Below are 27,830 nucleotides of genomic sequence, written 5' to 3' on the forward strand. Positions count from 1 at the left end.
TTTTAATTAAAAACTGATTATAAATGGTAGTTTTAGTATTTAACATTGCCTTGCTGCTCTTCAGTTTTGCATTTAACCCTTCAGGAATTACTGCAAAAGTGAGATTTTCAAGAAAAGTCATGCATTTTTAATTAATTTCTGTGGATGAAAAAGATGTATCAGGCAATACAGCTAGTAACTGGCATACCAAAACTTTGTTATATAAAATCAAGGCTTAAAAGGCTTGTTTTGGTTTTATGCAAACTATTGTAATAGAATGTGTGAGGTGATGTGTAACAACATAAGAAAGTAACTCACACAAGCATTTGGATAGTTCTGCACTCATGGATTAGCCTCTAAATCAATTAAGTCCAGATCAGATCATTCGAGACCACAAATCATTCCCATACGGAGTTCTCTGTGAGTACAAAAAATAAATCTACATAATCAAAACCAGGACTGCCACTAGCCTGCAGTGGTGGTGTCAGAGGAAAGGGACAATGGACTGCAGAAATTAAACTATATTCACATGAACTGTTCTATTGAATGAAACACTTCAGAACAGCACAGACATCTTACAACACTTCTGCTATTGCTGTTACATAGAGGGAGGCATCTCTCACAAGAACTGCATTTAGCTCTGGGGGACTTTTCCTGCCTTGTAATAAGGAAATGCCAGAATGTAGATGCATCCCCTGTAGAAATGTACAGACTGAGAATGCCAAGATGTAGATGGTCAAACACTGAAAGTGTTATGGCATATTTATGGGCAGTTATAAGGGTGAGGTGTTTGGGTAACTGCTGCTTCAATAGCACTACAGAAAACACATGTATCTTGGATTTTTTTTGCAAGTGTCACTCAACCATAATCTTCCTCCTTTATGCTAAGCTGCCATTTTCTGTGAAACTGTAAATGAAAGAAAAATGTTTTAATGTTATAATTTTGAGATGAATTTACTATTTGTAAAAGGAAAGGACTGCATAAAAATCTATTTAGTTAAGTAATACATTATAATCTTATATTAATTTGCCACATCTTGAAATTCCAGGCATTTTAACTGACTTTTTATAGAAAGCAAACTTTTGCCTGGTAGGTAAATGGTCTAACTGTTTAAAAATTTCAATCTTCCTGCTGCATACAACCATGTCTGCATTTGTGGATGCCCCATCCCTGGAGGTGTTCAAGACCAGGCTGGATGAGGCCCTGGGCAAACTGATCTAGTGGTTGGCATCCCTGCCCATGGCAGAGAGTTGGAACTAGATGGTTTTAAGGTCCCTTCCAACCTGAACCATTCTATAATGACGTCTGACAAGTGAGTGAATAAGTTAATAATCTTAGGTACACTTAAATGCCTAGATGTTTGGTATAAGCAGGTTGTCAGGAAAGGGAAAGATCATTCATAAGTCTGCCCTTAATGAATCTGGATCCCATCTCCCAATTCTTGTAACCATTCAAGAGAACCTGTGAGTTTCTACCAAAATCCTCTGAAGACTAAAGTTGGATTTTTTGTTTGTTTTGTGTTTGGTTGGTTGTTTTTTTGTTTTGTTTTGTTTCTTTCTTTCTTTAAGGAGAAAAAGGGATTATAATTGTATAATTGTATAGATATGTGAGGTATAAGCAGAAAAACTCTGTACAAGTCTATTTAAAAGTTTATCTAAAAGCACAAGATGTCAGGTTTCTTTAGTTCTTTTTTTTAGTTCTTTTTTTTTTCATACAATTAATGGTTTAGTGTTCATATTACTGTAATACGTAAACTTTGAGAGATATCACTAAGGATTTTCTCCCCACCTTAATTATATGTAAGGCTTGCCTTAGTGATGTTTAGTCTGTGTTTGAACAAGGTCTCTCTTTGCTTGTTTAGAAATAGGGTTGATAGAGCTGTGAAGAGTTAGCAGAATTGTTTTTGTCTGTAGAGCTCAGAAAAAATGTTTTGTATTTGAGAAATTGGAACAATAAGTGGTTACTAATACTATTGCTATCGTGTTGGTAACAGAAAACATGAATAAACAACATGCAAAATCTCTTTCTACTGTGTCTACAACAGTAGATCATTTAAAAACATATTTCAAGTCTTGACACCATATCAGTTGAGGCTCCTCAGTAAGATAATTGTAAAATCATGGGAAATTGAGCTAATATGCATGCTACATAAAATTTGAAGCAGTGTGAGGAAGATGCTAAAGATCTCTGAGGTAGAAATAATATTTTAAGAAGAGCATCTAGTGGATGCAGACAAAATACTAAGTATGCGCTTGACAGAGAAATCAAAAATTTCCAGAGGAATTTTTCACGAGAGTTATGTTGTGATGTTTTGTACAGTGTTCCTGTGGTTTTTAAGTGAAAAACAAGCTTGATAAACATCTTAAGGCTGATTATCCATGAATGAAATTTGAAAACAATGAAATCTGAAGTAGGAGAAACAGATGAAGCACAAAAACTAGTGTGAGAACTATTTTCTATAGAAGCAGAAGAAAACCTGAAAAAGAGAAGTTGACTAGCTCAGGAAATTTCTGGACTGCTAATGTTCCAATTCACACTGCTAGACAAACCCTTTATAAAAGCACCATTAAAAATATGTTTTAAAAAAAAAAAAAAAAATTATGACTTATTTAGCCCAGATGAGAAAAACACACATCAAAAATACTGGCAGCTGTTTTCCAATAAAGCTGTTGAAAGATTGTGCTGAACTTATTCTTCCTGCTGTTGAGGCAACAGATGCTGGACTCCCTTCTGTTCCAGCTAGAGCATGATTTTTTTTAGCATTATTTCATGAAAATTACAAAAGGGGAGATTGGAACTTAAGTTTCTTCCAGTAGACAGTGGTTTTTTTGAATTATTTAAATTTTTTTTTAATTATTTTTGTAGTGAGGCAGGCATAGAAGGAGTTTAGAAACACACATTGTCTTTTGAAAAAAAAAAAAAACTTAATGCTGCATATGTGGAAATAAAGGCTTTAAGAACTATTTATGAAGTCAACATGTGACTGTCAAATGTTGTTTACTGAGTTTGCTCTGTGATATATAGGAGAAAACATTTGCAACATTGATGAAATAGTTGTTGCAAGAAAAAGCTCTCCTCTGAAATCTTTTGGTAAGCTGGCATAGTTTTATGAGTATCTAAAGACAGAATGCCCGGTGCTTCCACTGTCATCTTCACAAGTAACCATATGTTGGAGCTGTTGGCCTAATGCTAGGTTGCATGCTGCACTTGAGAATGTATACAAGAAGATCATACACGATGCAGTAGCGTGGGTTGGATGTGGGCAGCTAGGATGTTTTATTATTACTGATGCTAGTAACAAGAGGTTGCAATGTTGAGATGTTTCTAGAAACAGTGACAAAGTGAACCCTACACACATTAGTTTACTTTCTGAGCCCATTTTTTCCCAAGATTCCTTCATGGAATTATTGGTTCTGGAGTTATTGGACTCTAATGCAGGGTTTTCTATCCTTAAGCTTTCTTCTTTCTTCTGTGCTCCCCCAATACAGAGCTAAATTATCCGATTTCTGTGGAACTCTGCTTAAAAAATATTAATCAAGGACAAACTTCAGGGTCTGGCACAAGTGTTTTGTATGTTTTAATTCATAAACACGTTTGTATAAAGAAAGGTTTTTCATTCAAGAATTCAAAGGCTTAGATTCAATCTGGTACTTAATTGCAGTGTCTTAAACACTTCACAGCATGACCCTTAGCTGACCCATGACTGTCCAAACTGGCACCAAAAGGAGCTATAAACTGGCTTCATTCTTGTGAAACTAATGGAATTCTCTTCTGTGGTAGATATAAGGAAACAAAATTTAAAAATAAAAACAAAAATCTTTTGGGAACTGCATCTGAACAGTATCAGAATTGAATGAATACGTACAAAGTTCCAGGAATCTTCTAAGAGTACCCAGGCTTTGGTTTTAACACCTGCTTTACATTGGTTATGTATTTGCTTTGATCCTCTTGCAGAATGTTGGCTGGGGACTGGATTATTGTTCTCTTCAGAGATTGCTATTACTCAGGAGAGACTGGCTACCCAGTTGCCTATGAGCAATATATTCAGGGCTCAGTCATTACTAGCCTTCTTTTTATTAGTAGCCCAGAACTTTTTGAACTCAGGTTTATAGAATAATTTTGACTGGAGGGAACCTCTAACAGTTTAATGTACCTACTTGTATGCCTACATTTGTTAGTTAATTGAAATGAGAAATGCTGATTCCTTACCTACAAAATCCAGTGCAGAACAGTATAAATGCTGGCTATCCAGTGTGCATGACCTGTTTTATTTTTGGCAGGATAAAAGGTGCTGAAAACAGATCCTGACCTTGTATCCTAAGGGGATTTGCCAAGAGAATATTGTCAAGGACTGAACAGAAGTGAGGGTGGAACATTACTTATTACAGTTTAGAACAAATTAAACTTTTATCTTTGAAGGGGACCTCTATTGAAGCTATGATGAACTACGATATAATGCAGGAAAAAGTCCTTTTGTGGGATTTGGGATTAAATTCTAAAATGGATCTTGCATCCATTTTAGAGGCACCTTCACAAATTGTTTCCTTTATCAGCACAAGCTGCTTTCTATTATGAATAGGTTAATGAATTAGATGTTTGTATTTGCATGTGTTTGTGCTTTTGCAGTGGGAAAACTAATTCCAAATGGAAAAGAGCATAGCTTCCTTTTAGATGTGCTAAATTCAGATGTCACCTTGTACCAAAACAAGCTGCCTCATCACACGAACAAGATAATGCTACCTAAATTATCAGTATTGTCTTGAAGCTATTTTCCTGTCATATTTTGTATTTGGTAAGTCTTTCAAGTGCCGATCCTGTTTAAGCCAGGTTTTCAGTATCTACCATGTTCCCATGCTGACATGACTGCATTGGCAAAACCTCTAACCTCTGCTCCAGACAAAACTAGAATTAAAAAGGGAGAAGTTGGGGAGGAGGAGGAGGGGGACAACACACTTTTTTTTTTCTTGTTTATTCTGCTAGTATTCTTTGAAGAGATTGTGTAGCTACACTTGCAGGAGAAATTCCTGTTGTAAGGATATCCTTTGTCTTCCTCAGGGACCTTTGCCAGAATAGCTACAACCACAAGGATTCTGTAGAAAGTCTTTGATACCTGGAGGTGATATCTGCCAATTCATATTAGGAAGATGAAGAGGGTACTTCTCCCAGATGTCAAACCTATCTCTTTCAAGAGCTACCTATCTGAAGGAGAGCTGGCATAGTGGGCCAGCTACACTGTTGCCTCAGGCTCAGCTTGTATGTTCATGTAAACTTGATTTTTGTTGCAAGTTAATACATGTGGCTGTTGCTGCTCTGTGAACTCATGTTTGCTTCCGTTCGCTTGCTCCAATGTGCCAAATTACCACAGCATGAATTTCAAGTCCATCTAGAGAAAGCCTCAGTAACACATCTCAGCTGGGTTGATAGATGGCGAGTAGCTGTTGTTAAGTTCAATAGCCAGATCAGGCCAGCAGTAGGCAAGTGTATCCTCCTCTTTTGCTGTTTTCTCCAAGGCTGTTTTACCAAAAGTATCCATGGTTTTGAGATGGTTCATCTTAAAATTCACACTTACCTGCTTGTGACTTCATCAGCAATTTTTACATGTTTCTGAATAAAATCTTATAGCTGACTCTTCCAGTATCTGTGTCTGTGAACACATTAAGATACAAATTGTGCACATACCTAACTGTTGTACTTTCTTGGTTGCTTTCTGCAGTGTTGAAAGTACAGATCTCTGGAATGCAGTATTATAGATTACCAGGCTTAGAGGATGAGATTTACAGACTATAACGGAATATATTTGTCTTCACATGTCATCTTGCTTTCTGCTTAGTAATTAAAAATCTCTTAGTTAAATCTTAGTTAAAAATCTGCACCTTAAGTTTAATCTTAGTTAAAAATCTGCACCTCGGGAATTTAAGCACCAAGCTGACTCCAAAGATGATTCATCATTTACTTCGCCATACCTTTTTAAGTGCCACTTGTCATCTGTGTGCATTTTTAAGCGTAACATACCTGTGAAAAATATGTCCTCTGTAGAGAATTCCAGTCTACAACATACTTGTTGTGTTTCTGTTTTCCTGTAACTTTCTATTATGCAAAGTAAAACGTTGTTTAGTTTGTCTCCATGGTAAAACCTATCTAGCCCTTCAACATATATATATATATTTATTGCTGAAATAGTTTGCACATTTATTTTAAAGACAAAAAAAAAAAAAATGGCTCTAACACTTTTTATTATATGCACTGAAAGTATTTGCGTAGCCAAGGGTCTGTACTGGTAACTGAAGATCGCTCTCCTCTCACTTGAGCAATATAAATTGCCAGGCCTGGATCCACAAAGAGGAATAGAGTGAAAAATGAAGCATTTCCAAATTGATTAGTCAATACTTTGGGGAAAAAATTGTCATTACAAAATAGTAGCCAGCAAATTCAAAATGAACTATGGAAATAAAAATGAAAACAATCTAGCAGATAGCAATAGAACAAATAATTCCTGGACAAGTATGGTAAAATTTCTGCTCATGAATCACACATAAACTCTCACTGATGTAATGGACAGCTGGATCACACTCTGAGAAACAATTTTAACAGAAATCAATAGTTAATAAACATGATTTGTTGTCCAGTGGAATATCCATTACTACAAGTAAAAAGGAAACATCTTTTTCTCAGATATTTCCTCATCTCTTCTCATTTAATTTTTTTCAACATAATGGCCCTTTACTGTCTAAATGGCCTTGTCCACATAGAAGGTATCTATTCACTGATGATTGAATGATAGCACATGGTTAAAAAAAAAAAAAAAATGTAGATACCTTCTAAAAAGAAAAAAAAAATGCAGAAGGACTAAGAATTCTTAGCATTGTGCATATAGGACGTGACTTGGTAACCAGGTCACTGTTTTAAGATTGATAAGGTGCATATTGAAATAGAGAACCAAGCTAGAAGTATGGGGGATGAGAGGGAATGTGTTCAATATGGATACTACTTTATGCAATGTGGATTTTGCAGCTTAGGCTAAAGCTCAGTAAGAGCCCAAGAATTCAGTGAAGTATTTCTCATGGCAGAACTTGAACCTCATCCCAGAAGTTTTTTTGAAGCGCAGTTACACTACTAACTATCAGCATAGGTTACTCAGCTATAGAGATAATTTTGGAGTGCAAATCAAGGCACATCTGTCTTCCAAAGAAAGCACTTCTGAAAATCTTGGAAGTGGAGATACTTCTGTTACTTCTGAAAATTTGTTTTTGAATGAAGTTTGGAAAGATACCATGCAAGGTAAACAGAAAGCTCAATATGCTTCATTTAACTTGCTTAACATATTTTAAGTCTCTCAATCCTGACATTTCTTTGTACTATAAAGCTCTCCAGGTTATGTCTTTTCTTTTGCAAAACTCTAGTAGTGAAACCAGAGATTGTTTCCAATCTCATCTGTTCACAATTTTGTTTGATTTCTGTTCCAATAGATATTAAGTTGCGGATTTAAAGATTTGATGTTCATATGGCTTTTTGTTCCTTTGTGCCAGGGCAGGTTTAGGTTGGATATTAGGAGAAATTTCTTTACTGAAAGGGTTGTACTGCATTGGAACAGGAGGTCTTTGAGAAACATGTAGATGTAGAACTTAGTAGCGTGGTTTAGTCATGGACTTTAGTACTAGGTTAACGGTTGGACTGGATGATCTTAGACTTTTTTCCGACCTGCATGGTTCTATGATTCTACAATAACTTCTAGTTGCATTTTTGTCTTACTCTTATTAGCCTGCATTTTACTCCTATAAGATAAATAGTTTTGTCATCTCAAATCACCTTGAACCAAATTTTCATGATTTCCCTCTGCAATCTTTCACTTTTTTATGCTAGATGCTGCCAGTAGGAATATCTGTCAGGCTTAAGTGCTGAGTATCTAGAAAGTATCTGTCTGGGTGGATCTGGTGGGTTTGGGTGGCACATCCCAGAACTGTGGCCAGTGTTTCTTTTAGTTGTTATGAAGAGATTACATGCACTGTAGTAACATATTTCCATTTTTTTCTTGCAGTAAAAGGAATTCTTTCAAACTCTTCTTTACTCAGCTGTGTTTTGTGAGAAAGACTTATATGTCAAACTTCTTTGAGGTTTTAAAACTGTCAAAAGCATTTCATTCAGTCTTTGCTGGTACATCATGCCAGCAGTCTTGGTTTTTATTATGGAGAAAAAACAATTCCATTCTGCTGCATTTAATGAATAGTTGGAGGATGTAGTAAATTCCATTTAGCACATTCATAAAGCAAATGAGGAATGATTTAAGTTGTCATAGTTTAGCCAAGAGAAAATTACTTCTGCCTGCATGACAAAATTACGCTAAAACATGTACCACCTTCTCCCACCCACATATCTGATAAATTTCAGTGGGTTACAAACAACCCTTAGTAAGGGAAATGAATAAATCAATGGCCTATTTTAATTCGTCTATTCTTATGAATAAAAATTAAATAACTTTCCTGGTGAAGTCAAGTAAAAATTAGTTTCCTTTTAAAGTCATCCCTGTATTAACTTAACATGAGAAGGATCTACTGAAGAACTTTGCTTCCAAGTTTTATAATCATTGTGTAATCTTTGGGAAGATTAGAAGCAAAAGAATAGTATTCCCAAAAGCCAGCACAGCAAGCAAGGAGCCATTTACTCTGATGAACAGGAAACATGAACTCTGCTCAGGGAGTAGTCACCTAACTCTGCAGGAAGGTACTTCCTTCCCCACTTGCAGCTTTGACCCCTCTCTGACTCTGACACCAAAGTCTATGCCTTTCACAGGGCACAGCCAAGGAATAAGAAGTGGAGGTGGTGATGGAGACCATTGTCTCCGTGAGACTCTTGTCTTCATGGCACTTAACTGTTCTTACTGCCATGTTTAACTTGGATGGGCTTTGCTGTAACGCAAGCCCCACACTTGCTGTTTCTGCTAGAGGAACGTAGGAACAATATGCTATTTTCCTCTCTGCCACAGACCTGTGCATTTGATGGCTGTGTTCACTTCTTTTTTTTTTTTTTTTTTTTTTTAATTTAGTTTTTCTTACAAAAGAAATTCTTCAAAGCCTCCCTTCTACGGTGTTTCTAGACCTCTGATCGTTTATTGTTCTTATTCTTATTAACACCTGAAAATTGCACTTCTATTGATGGCAAATAGAATAAGAGCTATGCCATGCTGACAAAACTAGAAAAGTTGCATGTAAACAGTTGTACATGGAATAGAGTAAGAACTGGAACTAATTTGTTGTTACAAAACTATACTGGAGTGTCCTCAAAACAATATCCCAGAAGAATAGTTCTGTAGTACACCTAGCTATGCTAATGTTACATGTGAAAAGATTTATTTCTAGCTTCTGCAAATAATCATTTTGATTTATCACATTTTAAAAATATTCTTACTTAAAACATTCATTAGTTGTATATTAATTTTATGTGAAATTTTTAAAGAATTTAAATTCAAATTAGTCCAATATGCACACCATTAAAAACAGACTGACTCCCTGAGACATGAGGGATGCTAGTGGTGAAATTTTCCATAAACATATGAAAAGTAGGTAATAATCTTGTAGTCATAAACTATTTGCAGACAGAATAGTTGTGGTTACAGTCCAGAACCCAGCACACGCATTGTTTGGCTATATGCTGCAATTTACTGCAGATATATCAAAATTAATCTATAAACTTTGAATTTTGTCCCTTCCTGGTTTAATGCAACAGTTATTTCTCATGTTCTTTCTTTTACTGTGTTCAGGACAGATTGATTTTTACATGAACTGCTAGGGGTGCATACTCAATTCTCAGACTTTTAGAGCTATCAATCTGTTTTGAAAAAGGCAAGTTTTTGTATGACCTAGGTGTACGCATTCAGGGAAAGAAAAACAAAGATTCTGCTAGTAGTTATAAATGAGTATTAAGCATTCTTCATAACAAAGCCTGATTATTTGGAGCAGAGGGGAAGGGAAATTTTTCCTTTAAAAAAATTATGGGAAAATTATATGTGAGGAGTTTCCATATAATAAATAATCTATTTTCTATAAATGTACAAAATCATTTGTACAGCAAATAAGACATTGATACAAATGCAATAACTGAAAGATATATTTACTTTTATAACTATAATAATTTATTTATGAAATATATCCATATATATATATAATATCATATATATTTTGGCAAAAAGACCTCCCTTTCTTGTTTCAAACAGTCTATCACCACTGTTTTAAGTCTATATAACCATTTTTACTCTTCTCTTCATTTTGCAGTTTTTCTTTTAGTCTCCATCTTCCAATAAAATATAATTTATCATCATCTGGTTACAGTTTAACCTATGCACCCTGGGGAAAGTCTGCCTGAAGTTCGGTCAAACCAAAAAAAGATCTATAATGTTACAAGTAAGGGATTTCCTCTCTCTCTTTTTAAATTATGTTATTGAACAGGATGTGCAAAAGTTACTCTCTTTCAAGCTTACTCTCGCATCTTTCTATCAAAAAAGTCCATAATGTCTGAAAATATATTTTCTGTTGAAAGATATCCACTGGTGGATATAATAACATCATCATGTCTCCAAGTTGTTCAGTGAAGAGATAAAAATGTGATTTAAAGGACTAGAAAGGCTGAATGTATGTATTAAGGATGATAATGTATGTTAGGGGCTTTGAATAGCATATGATCTTGTACAGTAAATTCCTTTGTGTGAAGTTTCTTTTGAAGTTCCATAGTCCTACCCTTTCATCCCTAGGAAATTTATTTGGGATGAATTATTGTAGTTCTGCTCATCAGCTACAGTGCATCTCTAAATAGGCACTGTAAATGTTTTTGAATGGAACTTTGTGCAAGAATAATTTGTGCATAAATTCAGTAACCTGTTGAATACTCCATGTATACTCTTAACTTGCTATAGTTTATAGTAATGTTTATATTAGCCGTTCATATTTATTCTGCATAGATATTGTTATTTAAACATCTGCCACAAGGTTACAATATGATGATTCAGGCTTGCATACATTAACAAGAGAAACATTTTGAATCTGTTTATTCTTATTGAGAACTCCTGTATAGGCAATCTCTCTCTAACTCATCACGTTGTCCAGTTACAATTGCCCATGTAAAACTGGATGGGTTCTTCAGACACATAGCAAGCATAAGTGAAACATTATGTTTCTATTTTACTTTTAAAAATCAGGTAGAAAAATGTTTCCTGAAATTGTGTTGCTGAAGTTTGAATCAGTCTTTGAATCTGTGTTCAAATATTGATATATATATTCCCTGCCAGGTTATGCGATAATTATCCTTTACTGGGACTCTCATGGGGGAAGTATGGGAGAAAGCTTCTTCGTACAGGTTCACGTGCCCTCAGAATGGCATTGAGGGAATGGAAGTGTTGCATGCTGCTGAATTCTCCACTGGCATCAGACTGAAGCATCAATGTTGTCCATCTCAGGAGAGAGCTGTAGTTTAAGTTCTTGCTTCTGAGCTTCAGCAAATGAGCATTAAAGCTAAACAAACAAACAAAAAAAAAGCCTGCTTGGTTAGTCAGAGCTAGCTCTCTCTGACCTGGTAGAACTATGGTTCACCTCCTTGATTATATACACACACCTCCTCGATATAGTATACACACAGAGTAAATGCTACCCAGATGCCTAATTAGCTCTGATTATGTAATCATAGCAAAACAAAACAAAACAAAAAAACAGCAACAACAAAAACAAAAGAAGTTGGATCCTTCCCTCCATAGCTAAAATTTTGAGGTAATGAGGTGATTTTGATGTATTTTAGAAGTCTTGTAGTCCTAATGGCTGCTTCATTTCACCCAGAACTACAAGTATTTGCTTATACTGATATAATTTTGCATTTCTTACATTGCAATGGTATTAAAGTTTGATTTGGAACAGGAACTTTTTTGCAACTGGCTACAAGGTCACAGTAACCTCTTTATATCTGACACTCATAGTAGATTTATTTTCCCCCTCCAAATATTTTTCCACAAAGTTTGTTTTGTTTCTGTACCCAGACAACTTAGGTTTTACTGCAGTAGTGCACTGTCACATGTAGATGAAGTTATTGAAGTAGTAATTGAGTAAAAAGATGATAGACAGGAACAGCTCTTGACTGGAGAGGGGGAGGGGAGTAGTACTGTTTCCAAAATATGTTGGCTTATAGCCAGAGAATCCAATTTCTGAAAGAGCTATATCAGCAAGAGAAAAGCTGTAGTAATTCTATGTGTAATAAAGGCTATTTAAAAATAAAAATAAATAAAAAATAATAAATTAAAAAAAAAAAAAAAAAACTTCACAAGCCAAATTCTGCCCTTATTTAGCAGGAAGGGAAAATATTCATTCGGAATAATTTAGTCTTATGAAAATACAAAGCAAATTTATTGAAAAATCGTGTCTCTACTCAACAAGATACACACCTGAGCCATACCTGACTGTTCAGTATCCTCCAAGCTCTCTGTGCTACTGAATGAAAGCGTTCTCCTCTTCCCTGCTTTGGTCTTTTTCCTCTGTTGTTTTCATTGATCCATGATTTCTGGGGAAGAGAGATTTGCTCAATTTCTCACTGTGTTCTCATCAATTATCCTTACTGAGCTATTCATAAAATGACAACATCATACCTTTGTTTAGAATAGAAAAAGCCTTGCATATTTCCATTCTAAAATAATGCACTATTAAGCATGGCCTGAATTGTTCTGCTTGTTATCCTAACTGTAGCTATTTCAAAAATACCACATCATAAAAAGAAATACACACCAACAAAAATCCAAAGCACTCATTTGTCTGGCTGGCTGGGATGGGATGGCTGGGATGAGTCTGGCTGGGATTGAGTTAATTCTTCATAGCAGCCCATATGGTGCTGTGTGTTGGACTTATGATTAAAAAAAAAAAAAAAAAAAAAAGTGTTGATAGTGCACCACTGTTTTGGTATTCCTGACCAGTGCTTGCATGGCATCAATGGGACAAAACTCAGACAGGTGACCTGAACTGGCCAAAGGAATATTTCATAACATCTAACATTATCCTTGATTACAAAACTCTGGGTATAGATGGGGGTGGGGGTTGCTTTTGGTTGGCTTTTCTTAGTGACTGGCTGGGCATCAGTCTGTATTCAGGAGATGGTGAGTGATACGCATTGCATTGGTTATTGGGTTTTCGTGTGTGTGGTTATTTATTTGTTGCTGTTTTTTTTCCCCTCTTTCCTTCGCCTGTTGAGCTGTCTGTATCATGAAGCATGAGTTTTCTCACTTTTGCTCTTACTATTCATTCCCCTACCCCACTTGAGGGTGAAGTGAGTGAGTGGCTGTGTGTGTGCTTTGCTTCTGGCCAGGGTTAACCTACACAACTAGATATGAGAATTGGATTTGAAAACAATACATCTCTTGATCAGTTTAATTTGATTAATGCAACGAACAATTTACTTCCATGAATAGTTTACTTCCATGAAATAGTCAAATCATGTACTCAGCCTGCATTATTATAAAAGATACTCACCTTCTCTTGTCTTGCATTCTCCTGCAAAACTGCGTACACTGCTTGTCATCAGTATCCAAACAGGAACACCGAAAAGAAGACTGGAAAGTACTTTGATTCTGGCCTGTAGATCTTTTGCCTCTAAAATTGCCTCTGTAGTTAGACAGCCCATATGGAACAGTCCTCCTGTTGTGAGAATCACAAATATTGTATATTTTAAGAACTATTAAGATGATGCTCTGTTTGTTTTTTTTTTTTCTCTTTTAGAAAACAGACCTACACCAAACCAATCAACTTATAAAAGCCTAAGTTGATTGAGTTTGGTATCTTCATATACCAAACTTTATGAAGTAGCTAAACAAACAAACAAAAAAACAGCTCAAGTGTCAGAATTAGTTGGCAGCTGCATTGACTATGTACAAAATAAATTGAGTACCGAACACCCAGTACAAATACATCCCCAGGTAATTGCTTATTTTAGTGTTTCTTTGTGTTGGTTACTCCCCACAAATGTCATGTCCAGTGCCATAGCTGGTAGAAATTGAAAAAGTGGCTGTGGCAATTTCCACCAGATAAATGACATGTTGTTGTCATCGTTTTCTGATTTGCCATTAATTTTACTGAGAAATGAAGAAAACCATCAACATGATTAGTTTACTGCATCACGTTTAGGAACATGAACCGAGTCACAAATGTGTGAACAGCTAGATTATCTTTCTCATGTGATCTCTCATAGAAAAGCACTGGTGCCTACATATTTTTTACAGCAGCACGCCAATAGATAGAGGTAATTCTCTTTATTTTCCTGAAGTTTGGCATACTTTGTTTACAGGTTATAGGCGATAGTATCAGAAAAAGGAATGCTTCATTGCTGCTTGCTAGTGTCCCAAAAATGCATGGATAGTTTTGATGTACGTCATGAATTATTCTCCTACTACTACAAGTTGTCACAGAATCTCAACTCAGGTTTACACCACGTGGAACTTCTGGAGACCCACCAGTGTTCCGGTGTACTCAAGGGCTGGGCTAAGCAACCCACAAATGCTAAAAAACCAAAGGGTTCAAAAGTGAGAAAGAGGAGTACAGGTGAAAGGGTGAGAAAAAAAAAAAAAAAAAAAAAAAATGCGGAGGAGAGGAAGTAAGAGTGGTTATAGAAGGGTTGCAGAACAAAGCCTGAATAATCAGCCTGGAACCACTAACTCTGTGTACTTGGACTTGTTTCATTTGCTTTCATAAAAACATCATTAGGCTATTAATTGGAAAGCTGCAAATTTTCCATTTTCCCACACTCATGGTGGGCTGAAATGTTTAGAAACATTATTTTTATAATCTCTGCTATAATTTTTGATGTAACATCAGTACAGTTCATGCAAATCAGTTATTCAAACCTCTGCACTGCTAGTAACGTACCAGCTTGTAACCATGTGTCTCATCTTTCATAGCCTGAACCAGATAGATTTGTTATAAAACCACAGAAAGAGGCAAAATCACAAGCAGTATTTCTGTTTGTTACAGGCCATGAGTGAGACACTCTCCAGCAGGTGCTGATCTTCTTGACATTTATGCAGAAATTGTTGTCTATTTTCACCACTTCCTTCATTCTACAGCTATACCTCAACACTAGGAAAAGCCAAGAATATGCAAATTTGGGTTAAGACTTTAGGACTTGATTTTGCCCCCTCTGTTCAAACAGCCATTTGAGAAGCTATTTGTTGTCTTCAGGGTTCAGGGCAAGTCCTATTTTATAATTGAAGAGTATTAATAATTCTGTACTGTCATCTACTGGAGAATAACGAATGATAAATGGCTAATGTAGTTAATTTGTGTCATAAATAGTTGTTGTACAGTCATATTTTTAGATACATTAATGCTTTTTATGAAGTAATGGCTGGTATTTAGAGACAGGAATGAAAGGAAGAAAGTTCCTGTCTTTTTAAGGGTAGTGAACCCTCTATGGAAACAGTCTGGGACAACTCTGTTATTCAACTTAATTCTTAGATGTAGGCTGAAATAAAGAGAGGAATTTTGCTTGGTCTAACCAGCTGTGAAACCCCTATTTCATGGTAGATAGGCTGTAAAGGGATAAGGAAGTTTTTTACAGCTTTTGCAGATGTCATCCCACATCATGTTAACAAGACATCAAATACTGTAGTATTTTATTTTCATTATTTTAAGTGGTTCCCCTTAAAATGTTCACTTTTCCAACATATGATACTATTTTTTCTTATTTTAATTCTCTAAATGAGACTCTCGGTGGGACTCAGCTACAGGTTGGCCTGTGTCAGAGGTTTTGCCTTCACAGCTGGAGAGGCAAAAGGGCACATGTGCTTTATTCCATAGTTGCTGCAGTTTGCAAATTAATGGGCTAAGTGCAATCATAATCAACATCAATTTTATGTTAATGCATCAGTATGAGAACTACGGTGAGTTAGGAACGGGCCCTTTATCAGTCTGATGTATTTCCTAAGAGCCAGTAAATTCCAGAAAACTGGCAGGAGTGGACAATGTAGTGTAATTCCAAGTGATTAGAAGCATGAATCACAGCCAGAAGCAGAGGAGGAAACTGATATTTTAGATACTGCTTTTGATCTTTCTAATCAAGTGCCTTAAGTTCTGTGAGGCTTGTAAGCCTTATGCTTATAAGGGTATGCTTCATAGCTTGGAAAATATATTCAAGAGCACCTCGTTGTCAAGTGTAAGACCTTTAACTAGAATACCCAAGCAAACATTTTTATGTAAGCTAATGTGCAGATTTGCCAATCAGAGATGGAAATTTAATAGTTCTCCAATATGCCTGTTTTTTTTATTTCTACAGATAAACTTCAATAACAACTCAGAATCCTTCCAGCAGTATTCAGAAAGAGCTAAAAAAAAAGTCAGTGTTTTCGTGCCTGTCTGTTACTCTGATGCAACTCATAAATCTCAACATTTAAACAAATGTTAGTGTGTGCATGGTTATCATTCCAGCAGCTGAAAATGTTAGTATTTCAAGTTAGTTCATGCCTCTCTCCCAGTACTTCAGAAGTGAGAAGAGATGCCAGAGAGATTCAGTTGAACAAATATCAGAAGCATTTGCCTAGCAGCATGCTGAGATTGTTACATGTGATTAATAAATGGCTGGTTGTGCAGCAAATTTTATGGTGGTGCAGTGCTCAGGTTCAAAATGACAGACACAAAATTACAATTTCTACATGCTAGGTGGGAATTCTTGTCAACATTTAATTGTCACCAAGCATTTGCTTTGCTTCCTATTTCAGGTGAGGTATCTCACTTCTTTAGTCAGCTATTAACCACTTTCTAAATTAAAGAAGGTGTGAGTTTAAACAAATAGCTTCTTCAGTATAAGTTGTTTTGTTCTTTATTTCCTTCATTATAAGGCTATGGAAAAGAAGCTGCTAACCTAACTCTCCAGTGCCTCCAGCGCCTGGAATTATTTCATGTAATAAAATTATGGGCAGTCAGTGCAACAGATCTGTTATCCAAATATAATCCCATGTGTAACATAGAGCTGCACAAAGCTAATCAAAGCACAGCGTGCTCCTGTCACTTGAAATGTGCTTTTGATTTCTGCAATGGAAGGAACAGGCAGCAATCTTTAGGCTGGCCAATGTTTCTCCTAGAATTTTAAAAGGCAAGAGCATAGATATGCTCTTAAATAACCTTAAATAACCCAGACCATTTCTGTACTTCTGTACTTGTATCCATAAAATACCACATAAAAAGCTGACCTAGACGTCAGCTGTCTCTTGAAGCAAGTTTTTGTCAGTAAATTAATAGAGATACGCATTTCTTGAAAAAGACAAGTACTGAGTAGTAGTGAAACAGCCATTCTAAACCAGTGATACCAGTGCAGATTTCCCGCAGAAAAAACTGCCCGTTGAGTAACTCTTGCCTTTAAGTCTAATTGGGAATTGTACAATTTGCCCATGTCCAGCTGTCCCTCATTTATACCAGGGTGAATGTTCAGAATTCAGGCAGCCAAATCCAATTGGTCTATTTTAATTCTTATAACATGTGGCTGAGTTTCTCATGCTATGTTATAATTGACCTATGAGCTGCTATTATTTTCTACTTTCCCAGCCACTTAAACACAGCAGATACCTCCAGGGCACTTGAGAGTTTCAGCCAAAACAGAGGTATGAGGGGGTTGCAGCATTCATCTCAGATGCTGCGATTTCAGTATTCAGCAATATATTTTCTGGCAAGTATCCAGGCCAGAAAGGCTCCCAACAGTCTCTAGAGTTCTCAGAAAATCTTAAAATGTATGAGATCCCTGTAAGGACCACTGAGAACAAAGAATATGGAAAGGAAGCAAAAAGTAACATCCTTCGATGACACCAAAATGTCTCCAAAATGAAAGGTGCTGAGGGAAATCAGATATTTCTGTGTACAATTCCACATAAAGCTACTGCAGTAATACCATGCAACTGCAGATGATGAGATCATGGGCTGTTCTGAGAGTTCACTCCAACTGCCTGCAACAAGCATCAGGTTTTCTAAACTGTGAGTAGTTCACAATAGGAGTTCCTCCCGTATTATCACTTCCTCCTCTTCATTATCATTCAAGTAAAACACCATGGGAATGCTCTTCAGAGAAGTCCTGGACTTCTTGGTCTTCTGTCATTCTAACCATACGCTCTGTTCATAGAAATTGTACTTTTTCTAAGTAGCTTTTTGCAGTTAAAATTATTTTCAGATGAGAGAAACAAGTTTTTAAGCTCTAGAGCCACACCTTTATTTCCCCCATCCTCCATTTAGTTGTACTCAGTGTTCCTCTTCATCTAAACAGGCAACTGTTATCCATAAAAGATGTAGCTCCAAAATCTTGCTGGATTTGGTTTTACCTTCACTCTTGTTTTTTGTTTGTTTATATATATTTTTCAATCCTGTTCTTTAATTAATACTCGATAATTTGTGAGGACTCCAAATTAGTTAATTAGTTATAGTTAACTTAGGCAATAAGCCAAAGATTGCACATATTTACCTTGCCATCCCATCTCACTCATCAGATGGGTTCTTTGATATACCTCCCAGTGAGATTTCACACTACCCAAGTACTGTGAGAGAATCCGAAGGCTGCAATAAGGCAGATTATTGCTGGGCACCTTCTTTAGCACGCCATCCCAGGAGGATTACAGCAATGACACAGGCTTGAGCAAAACTGTGCATAGCAAAATCAAAACATATGTTTGTTTGTTTGTTTCTTTGTGTATATTAAAATTTTATCAATAAAAGCCTTAACTTATAGCTGTCAAAAGGATGCTACATGCTCTCTGCATCAAATACGATCAGAAAAAAAGTCTGAGTTTAGTAAAACCTGGGGTATGTTTCTTGAGGCTAGTGAAATCAGCAAACCATGGGGGCATATTTTTTCTTTTTAATTTCATTCTCTAAACACCCAGAGTGGCTAACCTGCTGAACCGAGCTATTGCTTCACAAAAATACCTCTCTCTAAACAGCACTGCCCGTATCCTTCAGTGTCTCATACCAGCTCTAATCTGCTCCCAGTTTTATGGCAAGTGATATGATTAAAAATATGTATTTGGTGCAATATTTTCTGTCTGTGGGGCCCAAGCTCCCATTATTCCTTGTTCTTCCTCTGCCTGGCAGGAAATCTTATTAACAAGGAGGCTGCTTCTAAAGGAAATAGACTGAGGCAAATCCCAAAGGGCAAGAACAGCTGGAAAATGAGGAAAGGAATCAGATAAAATTAGGTGGCAAAAGGTAGCTTTCTTAAAGTAAAATTCAGAGTACCCATTGCTAGTTTCTGAAGCCACCATACCAGTGCACACACACAACACACTCTCCGGTGCGTGTTCCCGCAGTGTGTACAGTTCAAAACCCACTACTGGTTTAAAAACAAATAAAACAAACCTGGGGGAAAATGAACAAAGGTTAAGCTTTAAGACTGATGAAAGTGCCTGTGGTTTGATGGCCATGGAGACTGTTTACTCTTTGTTTAGTCTTAGAATTAGGCCAACATGAGCAGCTGTAGTGAAATTTCAAGGCACTAGCTGTTAGCGTGTCTCATCCCTGACCCCATTTTCTTCAGGGCCAGCTCCTGCAATGACACAGGAGCCTAGGCTGCAGAGCCAAGAGATTTCAGGTCTTTCTGAGGATACTGCTGTTAAGCTATCAATACTGTCAGCATTGTAAATAAGGTTTTCAGGAAGACAGGATATATTCTACGTTTAGACTGAGGAGGGCATGCAAGCTGTGCATGTGTCAGACAGAGATTTAAGGTACCCAGGGATCAGGCTGAACAATGCAGGATGAGGAAATCTGAAAAGAATGAGACTGTTTAGGAGCAGTCAGGAGAAATGAGCAGAACACCAAGCAGGAGAGAGGGTGAATTTGAGACAGTTAGTGGAATGGGACTTTCTTTTCAATATGAAACTGTCAAAAGAAGGCATTCACTAAAAAACAAAGCCACACCTTTCTTCTTTTTTTTTTTTTTTTTTTTTTTTTTAATGGAATGTTAAAGTTATTGTAAAATGGAAACACTGGATCTGTTCATTCAAGAGTCTACTGACCCGTCCTTTAAAACAGAATAAGCACAAAAAAGCAAGCTGTTTTCTATCTCAGCCTAGAAAAATCGTATTTTAAGTAGTGTGTAGTAAGATTGTGTAGTTATATGCCATTATTGAACTATTCTGAAGATATTTTTTCTTAAGTTTGATACTTATTTCACTGATTGTGGGATTCGAGTTGTGAAAACTGGTTGCACTGCTTAGTAAAATGCATGCATTTTGATAACGACAAATGACCAGCAAACTGTCTTGTCCACCTGGGAATATGCATAAAAGCTAGGAATATGCATATAGACAATCAACCTAGATGTGAGGTCAGTTGTGCAAAGCTGGAACTGTACAATAAATTTATTCTGAAACCCTTGGGGTTTCATTTGTAATAAATGCAAAGAATGAATACATCAAAAGACTTGTCTACCCATGAATCCATGCAATTAAACTGTATTAAATCAAGGTGTGAAGTCAGTACATGATTTAAATTTTCAAGAATAACCATGTTTGTATAACAGGTCTAATAAGCGCACTAGTTTGTCTATGATAAAATAAAACCATAACAGTAGAAGCCTATTACTATGTTCAGTAAACCTATTTGAAATAGTCCGCTTTTGATGTGAAGATTTGTGTAGCATTTTAATATAAAAAACCTCCTTTAGGGTAGGGGAAATTTACAATCTCTCATTTAATTTTTCACAAATATTTGTAACTTAAAAAAAAAAAAAGACGTTATTTAATATTACTCGTTTTGTTAATATTCCTCATTTACATTAACTCCTTTTATCTTCTTTATGCCTGATTTTTTTATTTATTTTTTTTTTTACACCAGTATGACCATAGATTCCATAGTTTTAGTTATTTTAATTGTTACTAACTTGTTAAGATTTTTCTTTTTATCTTTCATTATTCAGGCTACATTAAGACCGGAGATACACATGGATAATCTAATCTTGATAGTCTGCAACAGGACAGGGCAAGCTTCATCCAGAAAAATGAAATCAATTCAACATAAGATTCATCATTTCGTCACTTCTTTTGGCACTTAGTTCTGATGGTTAACAATGCACACTGTTAAACAGAGAGATCAACTTCTTTATTTGAATTTGCCTGGCTTGCAGCCACTGTTTTATCATCATGCCTTTGGCTAGCAGGTATTTTTAGTCTGATCTATTAAGATCATAAGCACGTTCTTAATTGTTTTGGTGAACGAGAAATCTTTAGCTGTGTTCTTTTATTTCTAGTAATAGGACAGGACAGTGTCTACATTTAACTAATGATGGAGATAATTCTAAAAAAAAAAAAATAGGGAAAATGTAAGACTTTATTATAACACTTAATAACCATAAGGATGAAAAGCACTTTAAATAATATTATGCAGGCTTTCTTTCAATGAAATTCAATTACTGATGAGATGCAGGTAACAAAAAGATGTTATGAAGAAAATGGAAAAGTGAGTCAGCAGGGCATCCTGTTAGAGCAGTATCCAATTGATTGTCCTGGAGTCTTCTTGTTTTCATTCTAGGATGGCCTTATGACAGTGACCTAAGCCAGCAGCGAGCAAAGATCATTAGCTTATAGCTGTTAGACACCTGATCATAGGTGGAGTCAGCCACTGTTGCCTATATAGCTTCTGGCAAATCCTGAATCCACAACAAACACATTTGTCAGGAAAAGGAAACAAGGAAAAAGGCCTTTCTCACCTTTACAGGTGGTCATATTAGATCAGAAAAACAGATTTCTCTAGGTGAACCATCTAGAGTTGTTGACCTAGTGCCGCTCACATGATGAATTTTGATGTCCATTCAGGAATAATGACACAACATTGCATCCTTATAGCATCCCGATGTCAACACATACTCGTGAAACACTCCCCATATCCTCTACCACTATATCCCACAGAGCAAAGCAACAGACTACACTTTAGTGTATGCCCTTGTCCTTCCCCAGAGGAAATAGATACATCATGTGTAACCACAGAAGAAGTAGAACATGTCAGAGGATCAGAGCTGCAAACACAAAGATATTAGAACAAATTCTCCCTTTCACTTTGTCCATCCAATTGTACTGATTCAGAAATTGGTGTAATTGGCAGACAGAACTGTTGGATCATCACCTAAGCTGCCCTTTATGACATGGTCATAGAATTTCATTCAGTTATCCATCTTTTGAGTTTAATTAATACTGAAATAAGACGTCACTTAGAGAAAAAACTTTTGCGTTGATTTAGACACTTCAATAAATTAATTTTGTTGCTTAATCCAAGTGAGGAAGTGCTTTTACAATTATGTATCTACGCTGATTCCCCTTTGAAAGTCTCTGTATTATTGCCACATATTCTTACTCTACTTCTATTTCAGAATTAAAGCCCACTTTGGTATCTGATATTGTGTCACCGTTATAGTATTACTTTCCTATAGTTTTGATCTTTTAATCTTTTACTAATCATTCTGAGCATCTGTAGTAGTTCATGCAGCAACAGTAATGTCATTAACTGAAGCGCATTTTGACATTGATGCACAAGCTCAGTTCATATTGAAACATAGGACTCCTGTAAAGAGATACAGATCTAAAAGGTCTTCCCTACATTTTCTTCTTTAACATATAGAATTGAGCATTAAGCTGTAGCTTTATTACATCGGTGGGTACTGTTTAAAAAACAAGCCATTCTTTCACCCTCAAAATGTGTCAATCTATGCATATCTTGATCTGCATCTTGATCTATAATTAATAACTTGACAAAAAATGCATTGCCAACTAATTCTGAGTAACCAGTTTTATCAGTGAGAAAAAAATACCAGCTTTTAATTATCTTTATTATGAAACTTTTGCCTGCATCATGTAATTGCATTATTCTGTTCTACCTTACCTGACTTCCATTAGGACTATGTCTTTCCCACTTAGGGCTCTTGCTGCTCCCAGCATAAGGGACTCACACTATGTGAAAATAACACTGGTGGGCTCAGCGATCTGGACTAATCCCAGTGGTTCATAGATAAGTATAAAGCAATACTCAAATGTGTACACGTCATATCTCATTTAATTGGAAATAGCTGCAAAGTCAGAGGCTGGATACTCTGCAATTGTGTGCTTTTCCAGAATTGTCACTCTGCTTATCCAAGTGGTTTCTCAGCAAGGATAGATAAAGGCCCTGTATTGGCAAGGCTTCTGCCTCCAACACTGTTATTGAAACTTTAACCACTTCTACAGGGAAGGAAAAGAGGAGATCATGACCACTATTTGCTTTAAACATATTACAACAATGCTTAACACCATCTTCTGTGGGAAAGAGTAGAGGGAAGAAACCAGAGGAGGAAGTGAAGTTTGTCTGTGAAGTATGGAGAGAAGAGTAACCTGGTAACAGAAAATAACGAGGAATTTGTGACAGGAATAAAAAAGGATAAAGTGAAGGATACAAATCCAGAGAAATGAGAAAGCAAAAAAAAATAGTAAAAAAAAAAAAAAAAATCAATTGTAGTGCTTGGTGTAGGAAGTAAAACTGCAAAAGAAATGAGAAGCAAATAAGCAGGAAAAAGATCAGAGTCAACAGATGTCAGGGTCGAGCACTGGAACAGGCTCGCAGGAAAGTGGTCACAGAACTGAGCCTGCTGGAGTTCAAGAAGCATTTGGACAATGCTCTCTGACATATGTTTTCATTTTTAGGTAGTTCTGTGTGGAGCCAGGGGTTGGACTTGATGATCCTTGTCTCTTCCAACTCAAGATGTTCTGTTCTATTTAAGAAACACGCTCCAAAAGTTTACTAACTTGCTCATGATTTAGTAATGGTATCGTAAGCAAGAGAGACCCATTTAGATGAAGACACAAATACACCTTTATGAGTATAGGCACCAGCAATAGATAAAAAAACAACATTAAACTTGTCCAGGTTGATGGTTGGACTTGATGATCTTGGAAGTCTTTTCCAACATTAAACGATTCTACGATTCTCTGAAAACCTCTATTTTTCAATGTAATCTTTCTGGCTTTCTGTTGCATGTGTTGTCCTCAAAGTTACGTTTGAACAATCCTTTTTACTAGTCAATATAAAAACTTCCAACAACACGTATATAGCAACATGAAAGCCCTATTTATAAACAGCCATGCAGTCTTTACAGATCCAAGGGTTACTTCCATTTAAAGAAGTATTGTAACTTTCTTGGGATATTGAAGTGCACAGACAGGACTGATTCCTCTCATTCATATCCAGAAATACTTTTTGTCTTACTGAGAACACTGTTCCAGGTAGAACACCAGGCCAGAATTAGCACCTTTTCATTCATACATGTGACATAAAATCCTAATGTAATGTAATCCTATTCCTGTTGCACTGAACATGGTCAAAAATGTGGAATATCTCCATACATACTTAATTCAGTGACTACCTCTGCCCTCATATTTAGAAGCGTTCTTCTGCAATCCTAGAATCTTTGAAAATCAAGGGTGTGCTTTTTCAGCTTAGAGGGAGATTTGTACATCTACCTAACACGTAAACAGAGCCTTTCCTTTCATTGCTCAAGAACCAGCTAACGGAGCAAGACAGTCCTGTATAGAATTTAACATTCCATATGAATACTTAATCCTCGAATCTATACATTCTGTAGCTTGCATAGAAATATCTGGTCAAATGGCATAAAAATCAGCTATGATAGAAATCAAACTTTTAGAGAAGTTGAACGATCACAGGTAAGACCTCTGCACTGGACAGTGGCAGTACCAGAGACATTTGCTGTTGTTTTGCGTACAATTGACTTTAGTAAAGAAAGTTGAGAATCACAGCCCCAGCTGTTTAGTATTTGAATTATGAATACTTCCTTCATGGAAATCTTATATATCTCTCCATTCTCTACTTTTTAGAAGAAAACCTCCACATCAGTGAATTAATGCAAACATGTTACAGGATTGCATCCAAAATAATTTTCCTAATAGAATGAAAATGGCAACAACAACAAAGAAATTAAGAAAAAAAAAAAAATTAATGACTTCTATGGACGTATTATACTTTCAGGCTGGTAGAATTTCAAAAAGGCTTGTCATCAGGCATGGCCTCTAGCTGGGATACACATATGAATTTACAAATTAAGTGTTATAAACCCTGTGTAATTTAACCTTTTCTACTGCTACTCTCTCTCTTTTTCTATTCCGTTTGTTATTTTAATCCAATGACAAGGTTTGCAGTTGATTCAGATTTATTCTTATGGCTAAGAGAAACATTCACAAACCATAGTCAACAGCAGTCAACAGTTTTAGATTCTTCCAATCTCCTGATTATTTTTTAATGAATTTGATTGCTGTGGTTCCTACAGGGCTGATACCTTTTAGCCTATGAAAATCTTCACAAATCCTTAAGACTTGTTTAGTCACTCAATGAGACAGGATATATACAATGGGCTAGGAGGAGGACTGTAACCTTTAGGATGTAGGCAAAGTGTCACTCTTCCTGGATGAGTTCTTTTAATTAGATACTGTTCATAATGGATCCTGCTTTTCTGCATGTGCTTCACCCCCTCTGACCTGCGGGAAACTCAGAATTTCCACTTCATGAGAAATGTGATGATTTCAAGAACTGTTTTTATTATATGTTGAAACAAAAGCTTATGTTTACCATTCCCATTGAGCGTAGTTGTAAAAGACACTCTTCTGTAACATCTTAACTCTGGTATACTGAGGTTTTCAACAAAATATTATTTTAACGTCAAAGCACTCTCCCACATGAATTTTTATCAAAGCCAGTACAATTACACACACACACACTATTCTTCCCTTCCTAAAGGGCGGTTTATTAGAAACAGGTTTCTCCTACAAAATAACTCCATTTTCCCCCCATGACTAATTGCACTCGGGCTGCAAACGGAGTCCACCCGGGGCTGCCTCCACCGGGACGCTGCCTGCAGCCCGCTCCCCAGCCTTCCTCCTCCTCCTCCTCCTCCTCCTCCACCCCCCAAGGCGATGCCGGGCAGGTGGCGGGGCGCTGTAGTTCGGCCGCCCCCGACCCCCGACGGGACCCCCGGCGGCCGCCCCTCGCCCCCTTGACCCCGGCCCCGCCTTCCCGCGGAGCTGCCCCGAGGGTGGCTGGGGGCGGGCGGGTGCCGCAGCCCCTCGGAGCCTCCCGCAGCCCCCTCGGAGCCCCCCCGCAGCCCCTCACCTCACCTCCCGCAGCCCCTCTCCTCACCTCCCGGCGACCCGCGCAGGGGCGGCCCCTCGCAGCCCTGCCCGCCATTTCGCGTCCCTCCCTCCCTCCCCTCCATCCCTCGCCCCTGACTCACTCGGGGGTGTTGATCCAGATGATGTCGAGGTGGCAGTAGTAGACGCACTCCTTGTCCTTGTAGGTGTAGCAAGTGCAGCGCCGGGCTCGCCGCCGCAGCGCCCCGCCGTCAGCCCTGGCCCGGCCGCCGCCACCCGGCGCCGCCGCCGCCGCCTCGCCGCCCTCCCGCTCCTCCCGGCCCAGCGCCGCCGAGCGCGGCTCGCCGCCGGCCGGCACGGAGCGAGGCCGGGGCAGCGAGGACCCTGCAAAAAGGGAAGGGGGAAGAGCAGGGCTCAGAGATCCCCTGCGGCCCCCTGGCGCCCCCCACCCGCTTGCAGTCCCCTTGGGGATGGGACCCCGAGAAGTTTCGGGCGGCCAAAGGCACCGTTATGTCTGCGCGGGATGCCGGCGCCGGGGCTTGGGGGCGGCCCGGGAGAGGTTTTGGGGGGTTTAACCCACCGACGGCCGGTGATGCCTAGGTAGCTACCCGCGCTTCTGCTTATAGCCTTTGGGGAAAAGAAGAGCAAAAGCAGCTCTTCTTTGTGTGCGTGCGTGGAAACGGCGAAGAAAGAAAGCAAGTCAGGTTACCTGCAGTCGATGTAATTGTAAGTCCAAAGAGGAACAGTAACCCCAGCTCCATTAACCCCAAATTGCACGCTTGTTAACTGCAGGCAAAGGTGAAGCGCAGGGGCCGCTCCGGGAAGAGTCGCTGGGGGCCGGAGGCAGCCGCCGCTCCCCGCAGCCGGCTCCCCACGGGGCTGCGAGCGGCGCTGCTCCCTCGCGGCTCCTTTCCTCCAGCGCCCGCTGAGTCCCGACGGGGAGAGAGCGGCGTCAGGAGCAGGGAAGATCCATCGCTTGGCGTTTCTCACACACACCTCCCACCCCACCCCCAAATGCGAGCAGAAACCGGAGCTGCTGTTTCCCAGCTGCAGCCGCCTCCCCGCAGAGGCAGCCTCCTTCCCTGCCTCCCTCCTTCCCTCCCTGCTCTGCCTCCCCCGGGGCGGGCGCTCCCCGCCCCCGGCCCGGTGCAGGTGAGGGGCCGGCAGCGCGCAGCATCCTCCCGGCGACCCCCTTTGTTCTGCCGCCCGCGCTCCATCGCCCTCGGACGGTGCCCGCTCCTCTCGTCCTCTGGGCGCTCCCCTGGGGGACGGAGGGTGGCCTCTGTGATGGAAACAAGAGGTTGAGGCTCAGTCCTGGGCTACGGGTATAGGAAGGGGTGTTTGGGGCTTTCCCTCCGGGACTTTATCACTGATTTCCCAGGTGAAAATTAAGTCATCAGTTCTCTGCTACTTTCGTTTTTCCCTTAAGTAAGAGCGCCTCTTTGCCGGACAAACCTACCGAACTTAAAGAGCTTTAAGTAAACTTAAAGTAAAAGGGGGTTCGTGCTGCGTACAAAACTGGCACTTGTTCCTAGAACATTACTGCCTGTGGCCTCGTTTGTTATCATAACATAAGCCACTAAGTGATAATAGGCAAGGGTTTAAGGGTTAAGGGAGTCTGCTATATCTTTTCTTACAGTAGTTAGTGTATTACAAGCTATTATAGGGAACATATGTTGCAGATGGCATATAAAGAAAGGTTAGTAAATTTAATTGTGGATATTTTAAATCGAAACAGGA

At 38.3% G+C, this 27,830-nt stretch overlaps 1 protein-coding gene across 2 annotated transcripts; it reads right to left on the reverse strand.

Annotated features, from left to right (window-relative positions):
* Positions 1 to 11,302: 11,302 nt before the first annotated feature.
* EDN3 (endothelin 3) lies at positions 11,303 to 27,144 on the reverse strand. 2 transcript variants are annotated; one of them, XM_082773309.1, is made up of 5 exons: positions 26,800 to 27,144; positions 26,234 to 26,474; positions 13,471 to 13,635; positions 12,407 to 12,511; positions 11,303 to 11,478 (listed from the first exon to the last, which is right to left on the reverse strand). In XM_082773309.1, the coding sequence occupies exons 1-4, from the start codon at positions 26,849 to 26,851 to the stop codon at positions 12,439 to 12,441; spliced, it is 531 nt and encodes a 176-aa protein (XP_082629435.1). In that variant the 5' UTR covers positions 26,852 to 27,144; the 3' UTR covers positions 11,303 to 11,478; positions 12,407 to 12,438. The 2 variants fall into 2 exon arrangements, with proteins under 2 accessions (XP_082629435.1, XP_082629434.1); XM_082773308.1 differs by having other exon boundaries at positions 12,396 to 12,511.
* Positions 27,145 to 27,830: the final 686 nt, after the last annotated feature.

The sequence above is a fragment of the Aythya marila genome (genome assembly GCF_965140915.1).
Source record: "Aythya marila genome assembly, chromosome: 16".
In the NCBI taxonomy this organism is placed as follows: Eukaryota; Metazoa; Chordata; class Aves; order Anseriformes; family Anatidae; genus Aythya; species Aythya marila.